The sequence below is a fragment of the Herpailurus yagouaroundi genome, unplaced genomic scaffold (genome assembly GCF_014898765.1).
Source record: "Herpailurus yagouaroundi ecotype Mexico unplaced genomic scaffold, PumYag 139, whole genome shotgun sequence".
NCBI classification, from domain to species: domain Eukaryota; kingdom Metazoa; phylum Chordata; class Mammalia; order Carnivora; family Felidae; genus Herpailurus; species Herpailurus yagouaroundi.
The window spans coordinates 22,959,061-22,980,418 of record NW_024412394.1 but is presented as its reverse complement, the minus strand read 5'-3'; the positions used below and the strand labels follow the sequence as shown (position 1 = coordinate 22,980,418).

Here is a 21,358-nt window from a genome sequence, read left to right as displayed (position 1 = left end):
GGCTGTTATATTTTTAACTGAACCACCCAGTTATATTTTTTTTTTTTTATTTTTTTTTTCAACGTTTATTTATTTTTGGGACAGAGAGAGACAGAGCATGAACGGGCGAGGGGCAGAGAGAGAGGGAGACACAGAATCGGAAACAGGCTCCAGGCTCTGAGCCATCAGCCCAGAGCCCGACGCGGGGCTCGAACTCACGGACCGTGAGATCGTGACCTGGTTGAAGTCGGACGCTTAATCGACTGCGCCACCCAGGCGCCCCCCACCCAGTTATATTTTTAAAGGTAAAAAACAAAACAAAACCCAATGGAGTTTTGCTATAGAGAGCAACAACTATTCAAAGACATCAGTAAAGGGGCACCTGGGTGGCTCAGTCAGTTAAGCATTCAATTCTTGGTTTCAATCTCACAGCTTCGTGAGCTCAAGTCCCACATCAAGCTCCACACTAACAGTGCAGTGTCTGCTTGGGATTCTCTGTCTCTGTCGCTCTCTGCCCCTCCCCCACTTGCACTGTCTCTGCCCCTCTCAAAATAAACAAACTTTAAAGAATTAATAAAAAAAAAAAAAGACATTAGTAAATAAGGATTCTAAGAAGCATCATCATGCCTTTAAATTTTACTTAATGATAGGGGCGCCTGGGTGGCTCAGTCAGTTAAGCATCCGACTTCGACTCAGGTCATGATCTCACAGTCCATGAGTTCTAAGCCTCGCATCCGGCTCTGTGCTGACAGCTCAGAGCCTGGAGCCTGCTTCGGATTCTGTGTCTCCCTTTCTGTAACCCTCCCCCATTCATGCTCTGTCTCTCTCTGTCTCAAAAATAAGTAAACATTAAAAAAAATTTTTTTTTAATTTTACTTAATGATAGGTGATAAGAAAATTCTGTTCGCATTAGATATGATTTCCAAACAATACAACCGAAAAACCATAAGCAGAATAAAACAAACTTCCTGCTATTAATTTTTTTTAAAAAGGCAGTTTACCTTCAGTCACATTTAGATCTTCTTTCACTGATGTTCTGTAGAATCTTAGCTTTAACTTTTTTGCCAGTGCCTCAGCTTCCTCACTATATATAAATTAAAAGAAAAAAAGTGCTTACAAAGGTACTTTCTGATAGCTTGTTTTAAAAAATCATATTTATTTTATTTACTGAATACAGCTTGAGGTTGGGGGGGGGGGGGTGGTGAGACCTTCCAGACCAGTTCAAAGCTATGTTCTCAGTACCTGAGCAGAATTTTTAGTTTTCAGTACTCTTGTAGAATAAATACCATTATGCTGTCACTTCTATAGTCCCAAACTCTAGGCTTAAAATAGCTAAATATCACTTTTTTTATATAATACTTAATTTTCTCCCTTGTCTTTAAAAACATTTGAATTTAACTGCACCCTGATAATCTTACACTGCACTCCCTTCTTCACTCTTGCTCACTATGAAACCACTTTGCTGACAAAGCCAAAGTTACTGTATTAACAACTGTGTCTACAAGAGGGGACTCCTAACTGTAGTTTTATTATGACTCCTGATCTTAGTTTTATTAAGACTGTAGTAGCTCTACTCTAAAATGGTTCTCAAGGATTCCACCCCATGCCTCACCCTCCTCCTGGTCTTCACATCCTTGTATAGTTTCCTCCCCCACTGGAATCGAGGTTGGTCTGTGTCTGTGTGATCAATAACACACAGAAGTGACAGCGGTGACTTCTGAGACTAGGTCATAAGAGACATGATGGCTTCTGCTTTGCTCTGTCTTGAATCATGGGATTGGGGGAAGCCAGTTGCTATGTTGTGACAACACTCAAGCAGCCCTGGGGAGGTCCACATGGCAAAGAGCTAAGGCCTCCTGATAACGGTCAAGTGATGAGCCAACATGGAAGCAGGTCCTCCAAGCCCCAGTCAAGCCTTTAGATGACTACAGTCCTCAGCAACATCTTGACTGTAACCTCATGAAAAACCTGAACCAAAACCACCTAGTTAAGCCACTCCCAAATTCCTGACCCAAAGAAACTGTGAAATAACAAATTTTTGTTGTTTTAAGCCATAAGTTTTGGATTAATTTGTTACACAGCAACAGATAACTAATATAAGAACATACAAAAAAATAAGGTAAAAACTAAGCAAAGATTTTCAAAGCTAGCAAAAAGTTAACAACATGATGTACAAATACTTATAGAATTATCTAGATGCTCTGTTCACAAATTTGAGCCTACTTCTGAATATACAAAACAACGTGAATCTGAACTACTTACCCATTTAACTCATCCACACAGGATAGCTCCATGCTTTAGATATTAAAATATACAGGGATGTTTTTCTTAACATTCTTATTATATCTAGATTTGACTTAACATCAAGCGCTGGATTTGTGGTATAAGACAAAAGACTAGAATTCTAAAAGGGCCTTCAAAATTTATTCCTTTAATTTGTTCTACTTATGACTTAGTGCAAACCCAAACTGATCACACAGAATAGCGCACAGAAAATTTTAAGTATAAGGGTCTCTATAAAACCTCTCCTAAATTTTTTAAATGTATGTATAAATTAGAACAGGTTTTAACTATATAGAATTACCACCTCCCCCTCAAAAGTGGACACCTTACTTCTTTATACAAGAGTCATCCAAGAGATCAATCTTGTTTTGCACAAGCACAGTTGGTATATCTCCAACTTCAGCTACGACTTTCTCTCTCCAACTGGAAATTGCTTCAAAAGATTCCCTGTCTGTGGTTGAAAATACAAGCACACAAGCCTGGGCTCCTGTAAGGTCACAAAATAAAAATGTTATTTACATTAATGAAACAATCCTATATTTAAACAATTTTTTTAATTGAAGTATAATGAAGATACAATGTTATATTACCTTTAGGTGTATCAAGACAATTTTATGTAAATAAATATTGAGCTCACCTTTGTAGCATTCTGCTTATTTTTAACATTTAAACTCTATTTTCCAATTCAAAGAACCAGTGGTTCTCAAAATTATGTACAAGTCTCAAAACTATATTCTTGTTAACTGGAATTTAAATAAAAACTTGGAAGAAAAAAAATTCTCTAGAGAGAATGGTAAACTAAGTATGAATGATAGGCTGTTGCCAAGTTCTTCCTGTTAATATCTATCATTTGCTTAATTTCTTTTAGCACATATTTAAGAAAAATCTATGAGGAAAAAGTCATAATTTTCTCAGTGTATTAACTTTTTAAAAAATATGTATTATTTTATTTCAGTAGAATACCAGTGATGTTAAGGAACACGATTTAAAGACCAGCGCCAAGGGGCACCTGGGTGTGGTTCAGTCGGTTAAGCATCCGACTCCGGCTCAGGTCATGATCTCACGGTTCATGGGTTCAAGCCCTGCAAGAGGTTCTGTGTTGACAGCTCAGAGCCTGGAGCCTGCTTCAGATTCTGTGTCTCTCCCTCGCTCTGTCCCTCGCCTGCTCATGCTCTGTCTCTCAAAAATAAGTAAACGTTAAAAAATTTTTTTGAAACAAATAAATAAAAAATAAAAACCAGTGCCAAATATATATATATTTTTTTCATATACATGTTATATATATATATGCATATGTTATATATATATTATATATAACATGTATATATAAATTATATGTATATATATATTTAACTTTGGCACTGGTATATATATATATAAAACATGTATATATGAATTATATGTGTGTATATATATATATATATATAAAACATGTATATATAAAATAGAGAAAAAGGTTTAATTTCATTTTTTATCCTGTTTAATTGTATAATTCCCATTCTCACTGACAATATTTTAACTTCCAATTATCACATTAGGTTGATAATATCTAAGATTGAAAACAAGCAGCAACTTTCTAAAAGAAGCCCTTTTATTTTATTTTTAAGTAGGCTCTATACCCAATTAGGGGCTTGAACTCACAACCCTGAGATCAAGAGTCATATACTCTACTGACGGAGCCAGCCAGGCACCCCTGGAAGAAGCTCTTTCATAAATAATTAGATGTTGAATTAATCAGGCAGCATGGTGACAAAAGCAGATACATAAGTAACAAAAGAAAATCATCTTTGGGTTAAAAGGATTTCCTGGAATCGAGGCACGTTTTCTTACTGTTACTCTTTCCTTCCAGATTCCTCAGGTATAAGAATTTCCTAAGATTCAAAGCATACATACCTGGGCTACCAAGACACTCTGAAGGGAAAAAAGGGTTTACAAATCACCAAAGCAAAGCAAAAGAGGATGAAAGAGAAAACCACAGTTCACTACTACTGTAAAAGCAGAGGCTTCACGTGGGAAAATCTCCCCTACTCTAAAACAGGTTTTAAATCAAAGAATAAATTAATTACAAAAACTGTATAAATTACTACAAAATTGGGGCAGGGGGCAGGGTACAACACAGACAGAGGTACCCTGATACCTTCCAGGAATTTAAGGAGAAATAAAACTGATAAGATCACACTAGATACTGGTAAATAAATTTATATTTCCTCGAACTTTAATATTTACTTAAACTATAAATAAAACATTTAATTATACTTCGACTAAGAAACTATTCTTTTTTTTTCAAGACTTATTTATTTAAAAAAAAAAATTTTTTTTTTTAACGTTTATTTATTTTTGAGAGAGAGAGAAATAGAGCATGAACGGGGGAGGGTCAGAGAGACGGAGGGAGCCACAGAATCTGAAACAGGCTCCAGGCTCTGAGCTGTCCGCACAGAGCCTGATGTAGGGCTCGAACCCATGAACTGTGAGATCGTGACCTGAGCTGAAGTCGGACGCTTAGCCAACTGAGCCACCCAGGCGCCCCAAGACTTATTTTATTTTTTAACTTATCTCTACGCCCAACGTGACGCTCAAACTCACAACCCTGAGATCAAGAGTCTCACGCTTTGGCCTGCTTCAAATTGTGTGTCTCCCTCTCTCTCTTCCTCTCTCCTACTCACACTCTGTCTCTGTCTCAAAAATAAACTTAAAAAAAAAACAGTCTCATGCTCTGGGTGCCTGGGTGACTCGGTCAGTTGAGCATCCAACTCTTGATTTCAACCAAGGTCATGATTCTGGGATGGTGGGATTAAGCCCTGCATTGGGCTCCATGCTGAGTGTGGAGCCTGATTGAGATTCTCTCTCTCCCCCTCTGCCCCTGCCCCGCTCGTGCCTCTCTCAAAAACTACTAATTAAACTAAAAGAAAAAAATAAGAGTCTCATGCTCTACTGACTGAGCCAGACAGACATCCCAAGAACTGCTGTTTATTATAAAACTCTACTTAGCTTTAAACCTAGAATTTTATATCCAGTCGACTATTATTTGAATGAGGGCACAAAAGGGCATTTCCAGGGATACAGAGTCTCACTTTAAAAACAAAACAAAGGGGCATGTGAGTGGCTCAGTAAGTTAAGCATCTGACTGTTGGTTTCGGCTCAGGTCATGATCTCATGGTTTTTGATTTTGAGCCCCATGTTGGGCGCTTGCACTGATAGCTCAGAGCCTGCTTGCAATTCTCTCTCCCTCTCTCTCTCTCAAAATAAATAAATAAAACTTAAAAATGTTTAAATAAAATAAAATAAAAAGATGGCCCAGTTTCAAAAAAAACAAAAACAAAAACTCTTAGAAGTATATTTTAATAATAATGTAAAAAAAAAAAAAAAAAAAAACCACAACAAACTAAGCAGATGGTGCCAGAGATATGGGCAGTAAGAATAATTAAGAAAAGAAAAATGTTGTTTAAAAAAATCAATGATTGGGGAAACCGAGTGGCTTGGTTTGTTGAGTGTCAGACTCTTGATTTTGGCTCAGATCATTGATCCCAAGGGTCATGGGATAGAGCCCTGCATCAGGCTCTGCGCTGAGTGAGGAGCCTGCTTAAGATTCTCTCTCTCCCAGGGCACCTGGGTGGCTCAGTCATGACTCTGGCTCAGCTCATGATCTCTTGGTTCATGAGTTAAAGCTCTGTGCTGAGCTTTCAGCACAGCGCCTGAAGCCTGCTTCAGATTCTGTTTCTCCCTCCCTTTCTGCCCCTCCCCTGCTCGTGCTCTGTCTCCCTCTCAAAAATAAACATTAAAAAAAAATTCTCTCTCCCCCCTGCCCTGCTCACAAGCTCTCTAAAAATTAAAAAAAATCAGTGATCAACAGATAAAAGAAGAGTATGTCCATAACAACCCAAAATTATTTAGTGGACAACTTGGTGAAGAGACAACAGAGGAACATGGAAAAGTGCTAAAGTGCCAGTCTAAAGAGGAGGAACATGTAATATGAATATGTTAAAGCAATCAACGGAGTTTCACTGCAGCTGTGGACAGGTCCTGCCTGTTGTATCCACCTTGAAGCACACTGCAGGTGTGCTGCAGGTGGTACTCGGCTTTTCTGCCTCATGGCTTTTTCCTACACTTCAGAAAGACCCTTGGGTTATCCTATTTTAAAGGAATGGATACCTCTGGGGAGAAACTTGAATGCATGGGAGGTAGGATAAAACTTCAGCCTCACTATGGTGGGACCATCTTGAGGCATGTCTACATGGTTCCTCACAGGGATTGGTCCCCAATTGCCTACAGTAGTAATTAGCTCATTAATGCACCTGTGTAGGTTTTTTTCCCTTCCTTCCCCAGTCTCTCACTTCTTCCTGGGATCGCCTACCAGAAAAACCAGCCCCAGCAAGTTGTGCCAAGAACTATTTGGCGAATGATTGTGGGGGTGGCATTCAAATTAAGACAGAATCTTAAATTAAAGGCAATCACCATAAGAATAAAAAGGATTGGGGCTCTGCGCTGACAGCAGGGAGCCTGCATGGGATCCTCTGTCTCCCTCTCTCTCTACCCCTTCCCCACTCTCTCTCTCACACACAATAAACAAATAAACTTAAAAAAATTTTTAAATTAAGAAAAAGGGAAAGTATAACTATTAAACCTCAGGACAAAAGAAGATGTATCCAAAGTGACGGAGGAAAGAAAATACACACACACAAAACCCAAACAAACAAAAAATACAAAGCCTGAACCAAGATGACAGAAATAAGTCATGACAAGAGCAGTTACAATCTCAGATGGCTCCTCTGAAGCAGGATAGTTCAACTGACAGGAAGCCTTAGACTGGACGCTGCCACCACCTTAGCTTACTTAACCTAAATCAATTACCAAAAGGAAAAACCAAAAGCACAAGACAGACAACCTGGATTACTTCTGGAGATTCAATAATTCTGACAAATGATAGACAACTACTTATTTTAATTTCCTCTAACTGAACATTATCATCCATACATACAGATAAATACTCTGTGAAATTGTGATGCATTATGGTTCTTTTCTGCTTAGGAAACCAGCATACCTCCTCACCATAAAAGCCCTTTACAGTATATACTTTAAAAAGTTAAAGACCCTTTGTAGAAAATTTTTACGTAAGTACCAATAAAACAGATGATAAATATCAGATTCCAAGTATGTGTGGAAAGATCATTCTTTGCAGAATTTACAAAGGAAATGATCATAAATCCATTATACAACTTTGGAACTCCCTCAAACACTTCAAGAAAATTTTTTTTAAGAATTGAGACAAAGGGGAAACGATTTTTTCAGAGAAAATGCTATCCACTCCAACCCTTCTCTCTCATAAGTAGCATGATACATGTTCCCAGCAACTGGAGGACACTCTGGATTGATGGTGCTGAGATTCAAGGCTGGAAATGAGAGCAAAAGGGCAAGACCAACAGACAAAAAGAGAGCCACACTTGGGAGTAACTGCGCTCCTGCCAATGGCAAGACAAAGAATGCACACAAATTTCATATGGATAGAGGTGAACCACATCTAAGAGACAAGCTAGCATATGGGGTCATCTTTAACTCATGTCCAACAGGACCGCTTATCAGGTGATGGGAACTTTGCATAAAGGAAGGTGAAGGTGGGGGGCGCCTAGGTGGCTCAGTCAGTTAAGTGCCTGACTTCAGCTCAGATCATGATCTCACAGTTCCTGAGTTTGAGCCCTACATCGGGCTCTGTGCTGACAGCCCAGAGCCTGGAACTTGCCTCGGATTCTGTGTCTTCCTCTCTCTCTCTGCCCCTTCCCTGCTCACACTCTGTCTCTCTCTGTCTCTCAACAATAAATAAATAAGGAAGGTGGAGGTGGAATGTAAGTCCCACAAAGGGGAGCAAGGGAGCAAAGCAACTGCAAGAATCAAGTACAAGTGCTCAGAAGAAATATCCCTGAAACTGGGAACCTTGGAAGAATCCAGAACAGTCACCTAGAGAAAGAATCATCTTTGAACATCTGCCACCCACTCAGTCGGTTGAGCTTTGGACTCCTGATTTTGGCGCAGGACATGATCTCATAGTTGTGAGATGGAGCTTCGCACTGGGCGTGGCGCCTGCTTCAGATTCTCTCTCCCTCTACCCCTCCCCCTACCACATGTGCGTGTTCTCTCTCTCTCTCTCTCTCTCTCTCTCTCTCTCTCTCTCACACACACACACACACACACACACACACACACACACAAAGAAGAAGAAGAAGAAGAAGAAGAAGAAGAAAATAATGTTAAAAAAAGTTAATAATGTTTTAATTTCTCTGTTGCAGTCATCTGGACATATCTTACACCCCTGATATTTAAAGGCAGCTACTGTTTTCTATCCATATATTTTTAAAAGATCTGTATTTTCCCACTATTCAATCTTACTTCAATACCACCTACCCTAAGAATCACATGGTTAGAAGTTACTCTGTCATCATAGTTAAGAGTAAGCCACCCACAAAAGATTCACTTGTAATAATTAACAAACTACTCCACTTATCCACACATCAGAAACATAGAGATATGAATAAAGTTGTGGTGTCAATTATAAGAACACCATTAGCAAATATTTATTTCTCTTATTTTTCTTAACTGTTTATTTTTGAGAGAGAGCGAGCACGAGCAGGGGAGGGGCAGAGAGACAGGGAGACACAGAATCCCAAGCAGGTCCCAGGCTCCAAGCTGTCAGCACAGAGCCCAACAGGAACCACTAGATAATGACCTGAGCCGAAGTCTGACACTCCAGCCACTGAGTAACCAAGGTGCCCTAAAGCTCACAGATTACATAATGAACCAATCTATTACAGATTCAATGCTCAAAAAATTTCGAAACAAATCTAAAGGATTTGCATGGTCTAATTCAGTTGTTCCTTAATTTTTGCATTTATAATTGAAATTCATAAATAGCTTCTTGTCTAGAGCTATTTCATTTTCAACAATTTATATTCATGTAGGTTTGTGAAAAAAGGTACTTTAAAAAAGTTTCCTTCTATTTATGGACATAATCTCAGATAATAGGTCTCAAGTCTGTAACCTCATTTTCTATATATTGTTAGTCAGGAACATTTCTTAGAACCAAATCATAGTAAAAACTATGATGAAAATCTGTATTATACTGTATATAACTTTCTATACAAGGAATGATTTCTACTGCCTAGGGTGGACTTCTTAAGACTTTAAGAGGAATCATGTGGGATCCCAAATGGTCCTAATATGATCTGTGCTCTGTTCTTTACAAGGTTATTTTTCAACATGTCTCACTATACAATCAACACAGCATTCTAAGAACATAATTAATCCTTTAAGCAAAGGTTTGTGATATCATAGGTCTTTCAAATGAATTATAATAACATTTTTCCTCTTTAAATATAAACTTTTAAAATTTTTATATATTTTGGATGATACATTTCTAGAACATAGATCAGTAAGTCCTAATTTTATGAGGCATGGTGTTACTATCACTAAATCACTATCTTATTTAATGCATTCTTCCCAGCCTTTATCTTCTCTTCCTAGTCTTTGCTTCTATTTAATTACATCATTATTTGAATCTATGTTAGTGGCAAAAATTGGCATCCAATTCCCCTCCCTCCCCAAGAACACCTCTCCCTCACTGTATAGTAGACACATGGTTTAGGCAGGCTGAACCTACACTCTGCTCTGAGGGAGTAGGCCCTAAGTGCACCAAGCCAATTAGGGTAATCACATTCCTCTGACTACTTACTGTGATCTGGTCAAGGGTGATCTAATCAGATAAAAGCTCAGGACTTATAATCCATTGTTGTGGGAAGTGATCCTTTCTCCCAAGGATGTGAACAAAGAATGTGGCTTCCATTGTTGATGGTAGCAATCTTGCAACCAAGAGGAAAATCAGCATGAGAAGAAACCCCACAAAGGGAGAGAGGCGAGCCGGGAGAATCAAAGAGGTTACAGTAAGAACAAACCATAACTAAAAGCTATGATACTTCCACTTTTCTTTGTAGTTTAAGTCAGTTTGAAATTGCTTTTCTGTTGTCAGCAACCAAAAGCATTCTGATGAAACCCCAAAGAAAAGCATAGAAGAATATTCAGTATGCCATTTCTCAAATTCAAATATAATTGCCACTGGGATGGGATGTTTATTCTTACAACTTAGAAAAAGAAGCTGAAACTCAAGACCTGTCTCAGTATCCCACTCTCTTTGCCATTTAACATGGTTGACTAAAAATTTACATTTTAAGAAAAGCTTTTAACAGACGTCTATTTATATGCTTAAGATCACTTTAAGTTAAAATGTTAAATGTAGGAAAATCAAAGCTGTTTAAAGCCTTTTAGGCCAAATGAAACCAAGTGGAAAAAAATTTAAACATCACCCACAGTAAATTAAGATGTAAATACTAATAATTATGGGTTATCTTTTTAGTTTCTGGCAAAGTGTTTTTTTGTAGAGGTAGTAAAGAGAAACTGATTTGTGGACACCTAAAAAGTACTAAACAAGAATTACATGACAAGCCAGACAAGTCCAATTTTGAAATTTAAAAGATAATAATGTTGAACACAGTCTGAAGGGAAAAACTGAAGAAAGCATTAATTCCTCAACTACAGTGGATATAAAAATATTTTTAGCTACCTGGTCTTTTTTTTTAAAACCAGGGACCCAAGTGATCTACTTAACTCTACAGTTCCCACATTTTCTTTTTATTTATATGCAAATCAAATCATTTTTGACATTTGATCATTTTTGCCTTTTTTCAAGTTAAACTTTATTTTGGGTCAGTTATAAACTAACACTGTTTTGCTTTATAAATTAGAGATACATATGGTAAATACATTCTCCACAATTATCCATAACGGTTAAAAAGTAATACTGCCATATAAAATTGTCAAAAGCTTAAAATGAGAGAACCCAACCTATCTTTTTTCCTCACAAAAGAACATATATTTCATGCCAAGAACTTAGAGAAAAAAGCTAAATGAAAACAATGAAAATCTCATATACTCCTACTAGTTTACACCTAGGCTGTTTGTTTTTTTCCCGTGTGAATGGGGTGAGGGGATGTGGTGGTAATAACCTAAGAAAATACAAATAATCTTACTCAAGAATTAACTTTACTGGGGCCCCTGGGTGGCTCAGTCGGTTGAGCTTCCAACTCTCAATTTCAGCTCATGTCATGATCCCATGTGATCCAGCCCCATGTCAGGCTCTGCACTAAGTGTGAAGCCTGCTTAAGATTCTCTCTCCCTCTCCCAGTGCCCCTCTCCACTGTGCACACACTTTCTCTCTCTCTTAAATAAAATAAAAAAAAAATTAAAAAAATTAAAAAAATAAAATAAAATAAAATAAAATAAAATAACATAGACAACTTAAAAATGTCAAAAAAAAAAAAAAAAAAAAAGAATTGGGGCATCTCAGTGGCTCAGTTGCTTAAGCACCTGACTCTTGGTTTTGGCTCAGGATGTGATCTCACAGTTCATGGAATCAAGTCCCATGTTGGGCTCTGTGCTGAGAGCATGAAGCCTGCTTGGGATTTTCTCTCTCTCCCATGCTCTCTGCCCCACCCCCACCTCAAAAATAAACATTAAAAAAAAAAAAGAATTAACTTTATTTTTAGGACCTTTAGCATCAGTGCTTATGAAATTAATAATTTGATAAAAATCCCATCTAATCTAAGAGCTTTGGGTACTAAGGACACAATTCCTGCCTCATACCATGTTATAGGTGCTCAAGATCCAAACTGGCATGCATCGGAGAGCAACAGTCCAAACTACTGCAGGTGGGAAGCTTTTAAGGACACAGTAAATAGAGTGAGAAGTAGTGGTGACATTATTACATAACACCTGGTGTACCTCTCTTAATTTCTCAAGGAACCAAAATGTCTTCTGAGAGTAGGCAGTAGAAGTCAAGTTTCCCTGGTACCAAGTTGGAAAGGCAACTTCTTTGGTGGTTTAGATGTTTAGCACAATTGTGTTTTCATTATACCTCAGCTGCCATTATTATTATAAATCCCACATTTTCAAAAGTGGGAAAAAACAAGATGTATATTCAAAAGCGCCAAGACACTATAAGACTACATGGTATTATATCAAACCTCCAGTTATTTTGTTCTCATTGCAATTACCACTGGCAATGAGTTGGAGAAACACTGTAAAAGGTTGTCATAAATTCCAAAAGGACAAAATTTTATAGGAAACTTTAAGTTCCATTTAGAAATTTCAGTTTTTGGGGCGCCTGGGTGGCTTGGTCGGTTAAGCGTCCGACTTCAGCTCAGGTCATGATCTCACGGTCCGGGAGTTCGAGCCCCGCGTCGGGCTCTGTGCTGACCACTCAGTGCCTGGAGCCTGTTTCAGATTCTGTGTCTCCCTCTCTCTCTGCTCCATCCCCACTCATGCTTTGTCTCTCTCTGTCTCAAAAATAAATAAACGTTAAAAAAAAAATTAAAAACAACAAAAAAAAGAAATTTCAGTTTTTCCCCTACAACCCAGCAATTGCACTAGTAGATATTTATCCAAAGGATACAGGTGTGCTGTTTCAAAGGGGCACATGCACTCCAGTATTCACAGCAGCACTAACAACAATGGGCCAAGTATGGAAAGAGCCCAAATGTCCATCAATAGATGAATGGATAAAGAAGATGTGAAATACTCCGTTGTATATAACGGAGTATTACTCAGCAATCAGAAAGAATGAAATCTTGCCATCTGCAACAACTAGAGTGTATTATGCTAAGCGGTATTAGAGACAGACAAATATCATGACTTCATTCATATGTGGAATTCAAGATACAAAACAGATGAACATAAGAAAAGGGAAGCAAAAGTAATATAAAAACAGGGAGGGGGACAAAACATAAGAGACTCTGAAAGAGAACACTATGAGGGTTGCTGGAGTGGTTGTGGGTGGGGGGATGGGCTAAATGGGCAAGGGGCATTAAGGAGGACATTTGTTGGGATGAGCACTGGGTGTTAGACACAGGGGATGAATCACTGGATCCTATTCCTGAAATCATTATTACACTGTATGCTAACTAACTTGAGTGTAAATTTATAAATGAATGAATGAATGAAATTTCAGCTTTTCTTGAGGAATTTAACCCCACATTTTATTCTTAAATCCTATAGTTGTAGTTCTTTCCTTTCACATGTATCTTACACCTTTCTGAACTCAGAGCACTGAGACGGCTTTATCCACGCAATTTCATGAGTCATAACAAAATATCATCTTATTTGCAGGGATTTTGCTTTCTTTCATGCTAGTTCCCACTCTGACCATATAGTCATCTCCATATGGTCAGAAATAGGCATTTATGGGGCACCTGGGTGGCTTAGTCGGTTAAATGTCTGACTTCGGCTCAGGTCATGATCTGGCAGTTCATGGGTTCCATCCCTGCCTTGGGCTTGCTGCTCTCAGGTTACAGCCTAGAGCCTGCTTCAGATCCTCTGTCTCCCTCTCTCTGCCCCTCCTGTGCTCACAGAAGCTCTGTCTGTCTCTCTCTCAAAAATAAACATTAAAAAAAAAAAAAAAAGGCATTTAACAGTTTCTAACTGATTAGAACTGGGAATGGCTATGTGAGTCATATAATTCCAAGGCAGAGATAAATGATGTATAGTACAAAGTATTGTTTACCACTCAACAAGATCATTAGGAGAATAGTGACCTAAGAGATTTTTAAAAATGCTTTGAAATTAAGTATTCTTAAAAAGAAACCCTTCTATGTGGAATAAAAAAAAAATGAAGTTCTTTGTTTACCCAAAAGAACACGCCCCCTGCAAAATACCCCACAATTTACCTCGATAGTAGGCCTTTGTTATTGCATCAAATTCCTCTTGACCTGCTGTATCCCATAACATTAGTCTGACATCTTCATCATTAACTCTGAAAACAAGAGATGAATTTATGACATATGTAAAAGAAAATGTCTTCAGCAACATAACTTTGTACCTATTTTTATTTTTCAAAGATTTGAAGATTTTAAAACTACATTATTGGTGTTCACTCTGAAAAAATCTGAGTGCTTTTAAATATTGATACTATTACCAATAGTGAAACTAAAGGGGGAAACACAGTCCCTCAAAGCTATAACTTTATACATGATTTGAGCTTACCTGTCCTGTTTTCTCCTTTAACACCAGTCACAGACAGTGGTGGCTCTCAGACACTGGCACTGGCAAGGGGATTCCCTTAGGTTAATACTTGCTCTCCTCTTGCTATAAAATTCTAATGGGTCCTGGTGTACAAGTGATACATAAGAATAAGGAAGGAAAGAAATGAAAGAAGCAAAAGACAGAAGTGAAAGAAAGAAAGAAAGAAAGAAAGAAAGAAAGAAAGAAAGAAAGAAAAGAAAAGAGTGACAAAGGAAGGAAGAAGCAAGAGGAAGGAAGGAGCAAAAGCAAGCAGTTTACCTGCTTGGTTGCCCTTCAACTTATAAATTTACTTGTCATACACTCCATTGTCTTATTCCTGTTCTAGAAAGTCACTGCAAATGCTGCATTACCAAATACTGAAACACTGCTCCCAGGGAAATACAGAGTTAGGTTCTTGTAAGCCCTGGTTACATTCTCCCCAACCAATAAATATATAACCTTGGTTTTTTGTGATTCTGTTTAAAGATAGCTTATTTAATGCATATTGTTTATTCATTAACGTTGAAGTCAAAGCCAAAAGCACTGTAACTTACGCATACCTAATGTGGTAGGTATGAATGACGCATACCTAACATATATATTTTCTCTATAAGGCACATCATAGCGTTCTTGTGCTTAGGGAAACTAGATGGCACTATGCTTGGGGCCATGTTAAACAGCAACATCTTCAACAAAAAGCCCAAAAATGTGAGACAAAAACAGACACACAAAAAAACACTTGTTTATAATATGAGAGATAAAAAAGGAAGTCACCTTGTTTAGTCTAACCTGAGAACGTGCATGTAAGGTACCAAATATTTGCTGCTCTGTGCATATCAATGAATGACCACCAAAGCAATGAGCATATTGATTCTGGGATTACAAATAAATTTTAGCAAGTAGATGAATTTGCAAGTATGGAATTACAAATAACAAGAATCAACAGTATACTTAAGATATAAATATGGACTCCACAAATAACAAGGATCAACTATATGCTTAAAATGTTAATTTGGTTCAGATAACAAGTACAAAAATAAATACTATGAAGACTTAAAATGAACCCTTTTAAAATATCTGAGAAAGGAAGTAAACACAGAAGTATCTTTAAAAGAGGGAAATAGGGGCACCTGGGTAGCTCAGTTGTTAAACATCTGACTTTGGCTCAGGTCATGATCTCAGTTCATGAGGCCAAGTCCCACATAGGGTGAGCTTGAGCCCTGCTTCAGGTGAGCTCGCTTCTCCCTCTCTCCCCTTAGCTCACTTGCACCCTCTCTCTTAAATAAATAAATAAATAAATAAATAAGGATAATAAAATGCAAACTAGAAACTGAACAATCTTTAAAACAATGAGCACAATTATCTTTAATGCTAATGTCTACGCTAGTCAGATTTGTTTAATGTTACTTATTTCTGGGACTCCTGGGTAACTCAGTCAGTTAAGCATCTGACTCTTGATTTTGGCTTAGGTCATTATCTCACGGTTCATGGCTTCGAGCCCGCAATGGGTTCTCTGCTGTCAGTGCACAGCCCGCTTCAGATCCTCTGTCTCCCTCTCTCTCTGCCCCTCCCCAACTTGCTCTCTCTCAAAAATAAATACTTAAAAAATGCTTATATATATGGGCGCCTGGGTGGCTCAGTCAGTTGAGCGTCTGACATCGGCTCAAGTCATGATCTCGCAGTTCGTGGGTTTGAGCCCCGAGTCGGGCTCTGTGCTGACAGCTCAGAGCCTGGAGCCTGCTTTGGATTCTGTGTCTCCCTCTCTCTCTGCCCCTCCCCCGCTCACACTCTGTCTCTCTCTGTCTCTCAAACATAAACATTTTTAAAAATTAAAAAAAAAAAAAAATATATATATATATATATACATATACACATGCATGCTTGGGGTATGGGGGAATGGGCATAATGAATGAAGGGCAGTGGGAGATATAGGCTCCTAGTTATGGAATGAGTAAGTCACGGGAATAAAAGGTACAGCATAGAAAATGTAGTCAATAATACTGTAATTGCGTTGTATGGTAACAGATGTAGCTACACTTGTGGTGAACATAGCTTAACCTATAGAGAGTTGAATCATTTTGCTGTATACTTAAAACTAATGTGACATTATGTGTCGACTATACTCAAAATAAAAAAAATTAAAATAAAATTTCCTTAACAGTTCTGAGGACTAATGACAAAAAGTGTCACTCTTGACGTGTTTTAGAATCCAAATGGATCTACTAAAGTAAGATTTCCTTTTCATAGGAGTATTTAATCTTGCCAAATCTGCTCTTATTTCTTTAAAACAAATGATCAATTCTCGAACTTCTAGATAGTCTTAGGATCCCATAATATAAGAGTTGAAAACTATACTGAGAGACAGGTAATTTCCCTTCCACATAAAGCAAGCATGCCTCATTTTATTGCACTTTGCTTTACTGGGCTTCACAGATACTGTATTTTTTACAAATGGCAGGTTTTTGGCAACCCGGCATTTAGCAATCATATTAGCAGCATTTTTCCAACAGCATCTGCTCACTTTGAGTCCCTGTGCCACATTTTGATAATTCTTAGAATATTCCAAATTTTTTCATTATTAGCATATTTTTTATGGTGATCTGTGTATAGTGATCTTTAATGTTACTACTATAATCGTTTTGGCTGCAACAAATCACTTCCATATAAGATAGCACACTAAATGGAACAATGTTGTGTGTGTTCTCACTGTTCCACCATCAGTCATTCCCCCATCTCGCTCCTTGGGCCTGCCTACTCCGAGACACAGCCATACTGAAATTAGGCCAATTAATAACCTTACAAGGGCTTCTAAGTGTTCAAGTGAAAGGAAGACCCACACATCTCTGACTTTAAATCAAAAGCTAGGTGGCTCAGTCGGTTAAATGTCCAACTTTGGTTTGGGTCATGATCTTGCGGTTCGTGGGTTCGAGCCCCGTGTCGGGCTCTGTGCTGACAGCTTAGAGCCTGGAGCCTGCTTTGAATTCTGTGTCTCCCTCTCTCTCTACCCCTCCCCCACTCGCGCACACACACGTGCACGCGCGCTCTCTCTAAAAAATAAACATTAAAATAATTTTAAAAAGCTAGAAATGATTAAGCAGTGAGGAAAGCATATTGAAAGCTGAGACAGGCTGAAAGCTAGGCCTCTTGTGCCAGTAAGCCAAGCTATGAATGAAAGGAAAAATTCTTGAAGGAAATGAAAGTGCTGTCTCAGTGGTGCCCGGCTGGCTCAGTCAGTAGAGCATACAATTTGATCTCAAGCCCCACATTGGGTGTAGAGATTACTTACATATTTAGTTACTTACTATCTACTAAATAAATAAATAAATAAGCAAGCAAGCTACTCCAGTGAACACATAGAACGCAAAAAGCGAAACAGCTGTACTATTCATACGGAGAAAGCTTTTGTGATCTGGACAGAAGATATAACCAGCCACAACATTCCCTCAAACAAAAGCCCGATAATCCAGAGCAAGGCCCTAACTCTCTTCAGTTCTATGAAGGTAGAGAGGTGAGGAAGCTGCAGAAGAAAAGCCTGAATTTAGCAGAGACTGGCTCATGAGGTTTAAGGAAAGATGCTGCTTCTATGACATCAAAGCGCAAGGTGAAGCAGCACGTACTGATGCAGAAGCTGCAAGTTACCCAGAAGATCTAGCTGAGATAATTAATGAAGGTGGCTACACTAACCCACCAATTTTCAATGTAGATGAAACAGCCTTCTATTGGAAGGAGATTCTATGGAGGACGTTCATAACTAGAGCAAAGTCAGTACCTGGCTTCAAAGCTTCAAAGGACAAGTTAACTCCCTTGTTAGGGGCTAATGCAGCTGGTGACTTTAAGTTGAAGCCAATACTTATTTACTATTCTGAAAATTCTATGGCCCTTCAGAATTATACTAAATCTACCCTGCCTGTGCTCTATAAATGGAACCACAAGGCCTGGATGACAGCACATCTGTTTACATCATGGTTTACTAAATATTTTAAAATTCCTTCAAAGTATGACTGCTCATTGACAATGGACCTGGTCACCCAAGAGGTCTGATGGAGATGTACAATGAAAGAATGTTGTTGTCATGACTGCTAACACAACATCCATTCTGCAGGCCATTTGACTTTCAAGTCTTAGTATTTAAGAAATATATTGTGTAAGGCTATGGCTGCTACACATAGTAATTCCTCTGATAGATCTGGGCAAAGTAAATTGAAACTTTATAGAAAGGATTCACCACTGTAGATGCCAATAAGAACATCTGTGATTCACTGGAAGAGGTCAAATATCAACATCAACAGGACTTTGGAAGAAGTTGATTCCAACCCTCACGGATGACTCTGAAAGGTTCAATGACTTCCATGGAGGAAGTATCTGCAGACGTGGTGGAAATAGCAGGACATGGAGCCTGAAGATGTGATTGAATTGCTGCAATCTCATGATAAAACATGAGCAGATGAGGAGTTGCTTATTATAAATGAGCAAAGAAAGTGGTTTCTTAGCATGGAATCTAGTCCTGGTGAAGATGCTGTGCAGACTGTTGAAATGACAAGAAAGGATTTAGAATATTAAATAAACTTAGCTGATAAGGTAGCAGCAGGGTTTGAGAGAATTTTTTTAAAGTTTTTAATTTTAATTCCACTATAGTATAACATACAGCGTTATATCAGTTTCAGGTGTACAATATAGTGATCCAATAGGGTTTGAGAGAATTGACTCCAATTTTGAATGAAGTTCTACTGTGGGTAAAATGCCATCAAACAGCATCACATGCTACAGGGAAATCATTCCTGAAAGATAGAGTAAATCAGTCAAGCAAACTTCACTGTTGTCTTATATTAAGAAACTACCACAGCCACCCCAACATTCAACCACCACCCTGATCAGTCAGCAGCCATCAACATCAAGACAAGACCTTCACCAGAAAAAAGATTAAGACTCAGTGAAAGATCAGAGGATGGTTAGCATTTTTTAGCATACAGTATTTTTTTAATTTTTAATATTTAATTTTTTTAACATTTATTCATTTTTGAGAGTGAGAGAGACAGAGCAGGAGTGGGGGAGGGGCAGAGAGAGTGGGAGACACAAAATCAGAAGCAGGCTCCAGGCTCTGACCTGTCAGCACAGAGCCCGACGTGGGACTTGAACTCACACACCGCGAGATCATGACCTGAGCTGAAGTCGGGTGCCCAACCGACTGAGCCACCCAGGTGCCTGAACAATACAGTATTTTTAAATTAAGGTATGTACATTTTTTTAGACATAATGTTGTTGCATACTTAATAGACTACAGTATAATGTAAACATAACTTTTATATGCACTGTGCAACCAAAAAATTCATTTGACTTGCTTTATTGTGGTAGTCTGGAACAGAACCTACAAAATCTCCAAGTTGTGCCTATGAGGGACAGAAATCTCATTAGAGTCAAGCATCAGTTTGACTTTAAGAAGTAGGCAAGGTGCCACCAATAAATATAACATCAGATACAAGACAGAAAGTGGGGAGGGGAGTATGAAAAAAGGGGGGAAATGAGGAAGGGAAAACAGATGAAAGGTGAAAAAAGGCAGAAGAATAAAGATATACACAGGAATATGTTAACTAACTGGAATCTAAATAAAAGCTTGAAACATTAAAAAGAAAAAAAAAAGATACACACAGTAATGAGTATTTGAAAACCACCACAGACTGTCTCATTAGCCACAGTCACTAGACTCCTAACCTTGGACTATACTGTAATTAGTATTATTCCAGTGAAAGTCCTAGATATAGTTCACAAATCAAAACTTCATAAATCAAAACTCAGGGGATAAAATGGCCAAGTACATACTGGATTTGTCGCTCCAAAAAATCAACTCCAATGGTTTTCTTGTAGTCTTTTGTAAAAATGCCTTTGCAGTATCGCTGAATCATACTTGACTTTCCAACCGCTCCATTCCCTACAACCACCATCTTGATAGCCACTTCCATATCTTCCTCCAACATTTTTGCAGTTGTAAAGGTTTCTGAACCAACTTTAATTCCAGGTGATCAGATCTTCTCAAATCTGTGGTTTAAAATGAAATTATTTTTCATAACACAAAAATTGTACAAAATAAGCTGTAATTGTTTTATGGAGAAATAATTATATTGCACTGCAAGAATTTGTTTCCATGATGGAGGCCCCCTTACCATCCTGTTTAGATCATGTAAATTATTTGAAAAGAGGAACAATAATATTCATTTTTGAATCCTGATCAGTAGCAAAATGTATGATATCTAGGTATTAATAAAGGCCTAGATTACATAGTTCTACCTTTCACGGAGACTAAGATTAAGATGGTGAGTGTTAGAGTTGAGGTCTGATTTAAAGTTGCTCTTAGTGAAGTTACTGCTTGACCTCTTTAAACTTCAGTTTACTAAGGATATTTATCTCACAAGATTGTTGATCAATGGCACATATAAAGCACTAAGCATGATGAAAATCAAGCACTCAAAAAATGGTAGTTTCACACAACATAATAAATCCTCCATAGTCACCACCATATGGGTAACAAATAAAATATCTAAGAAAACTGCTTTTTCAACCTCACAAGTAATAATTACTATCCCTAGAAAAGCACCCCTAAGAAAGATTTTATATAATATACAACTGTGTGTCAGCACTGAACTCTTACAGTGCTTCACTGTTCAGGTTATAATGAGTCCTTTATAAATAATCTTATACCACACATTCTTTCTTTAGTTTCAGACTAGTTACAGTTACTCATATAATGAAAGTAATACAATGTGTACTGTCTGCATTTTAGATTGAAAAGAACAGAAAGTCAATTTCTTCCATTTCTTAAAATTACTAGTTAAATTTCTATTATACAATATTATATTCCAACTACCTTAACTGAAAATCCATCTATACAACCATTACATAAAACAAGTCTGAAACATGAAGAACATTTCCCCCATCCCCCACCACGGAGTCTCAGTAATTGTCCCTACTGCTTCACAAATTTGCACAATCATAAGAATCATCTAGGAGG

The 21,358-nt window shown here is 37.9% G+C and overlaps 1 protein-coding gene across 1 annotated transcript in view; it reads right to left on the bottom strand.

The window, feature by feature from the left end:
- Window positions 1-21,358, bottom strand: part of RAB23 (RAB23, member RAS oncogene family) — a 38,223-nt gene that overhangs the window by 8,382 nt on the left and 8,483 nt on the right. Inside the window, exons 2-5 of the mRNA XM_040473842.1 lie at window positions 20,173-20,388; window positions 14,022-14,107; window positions 2,593-2,749; window positions 981-1,063 (exon numbers count right to left, since the gene is read on the bottom strand). Of these exons, the coding sequence (XP_040329776.1) occupies window positions 981-1,063; window positions 2,593-2,749; window positions 14,022-14,107; window positions 20,173-20,327 (481 nt within the window). The 5' untranslated portion in view covers window positions 20,328-20,388. The remainder of the gene's footprint in view (window positions 1-980; window positions 1,064-2,592; window positions 2,750-14,021; window positions 14,108-20,172; window positions 20,389-21,358) is intronic.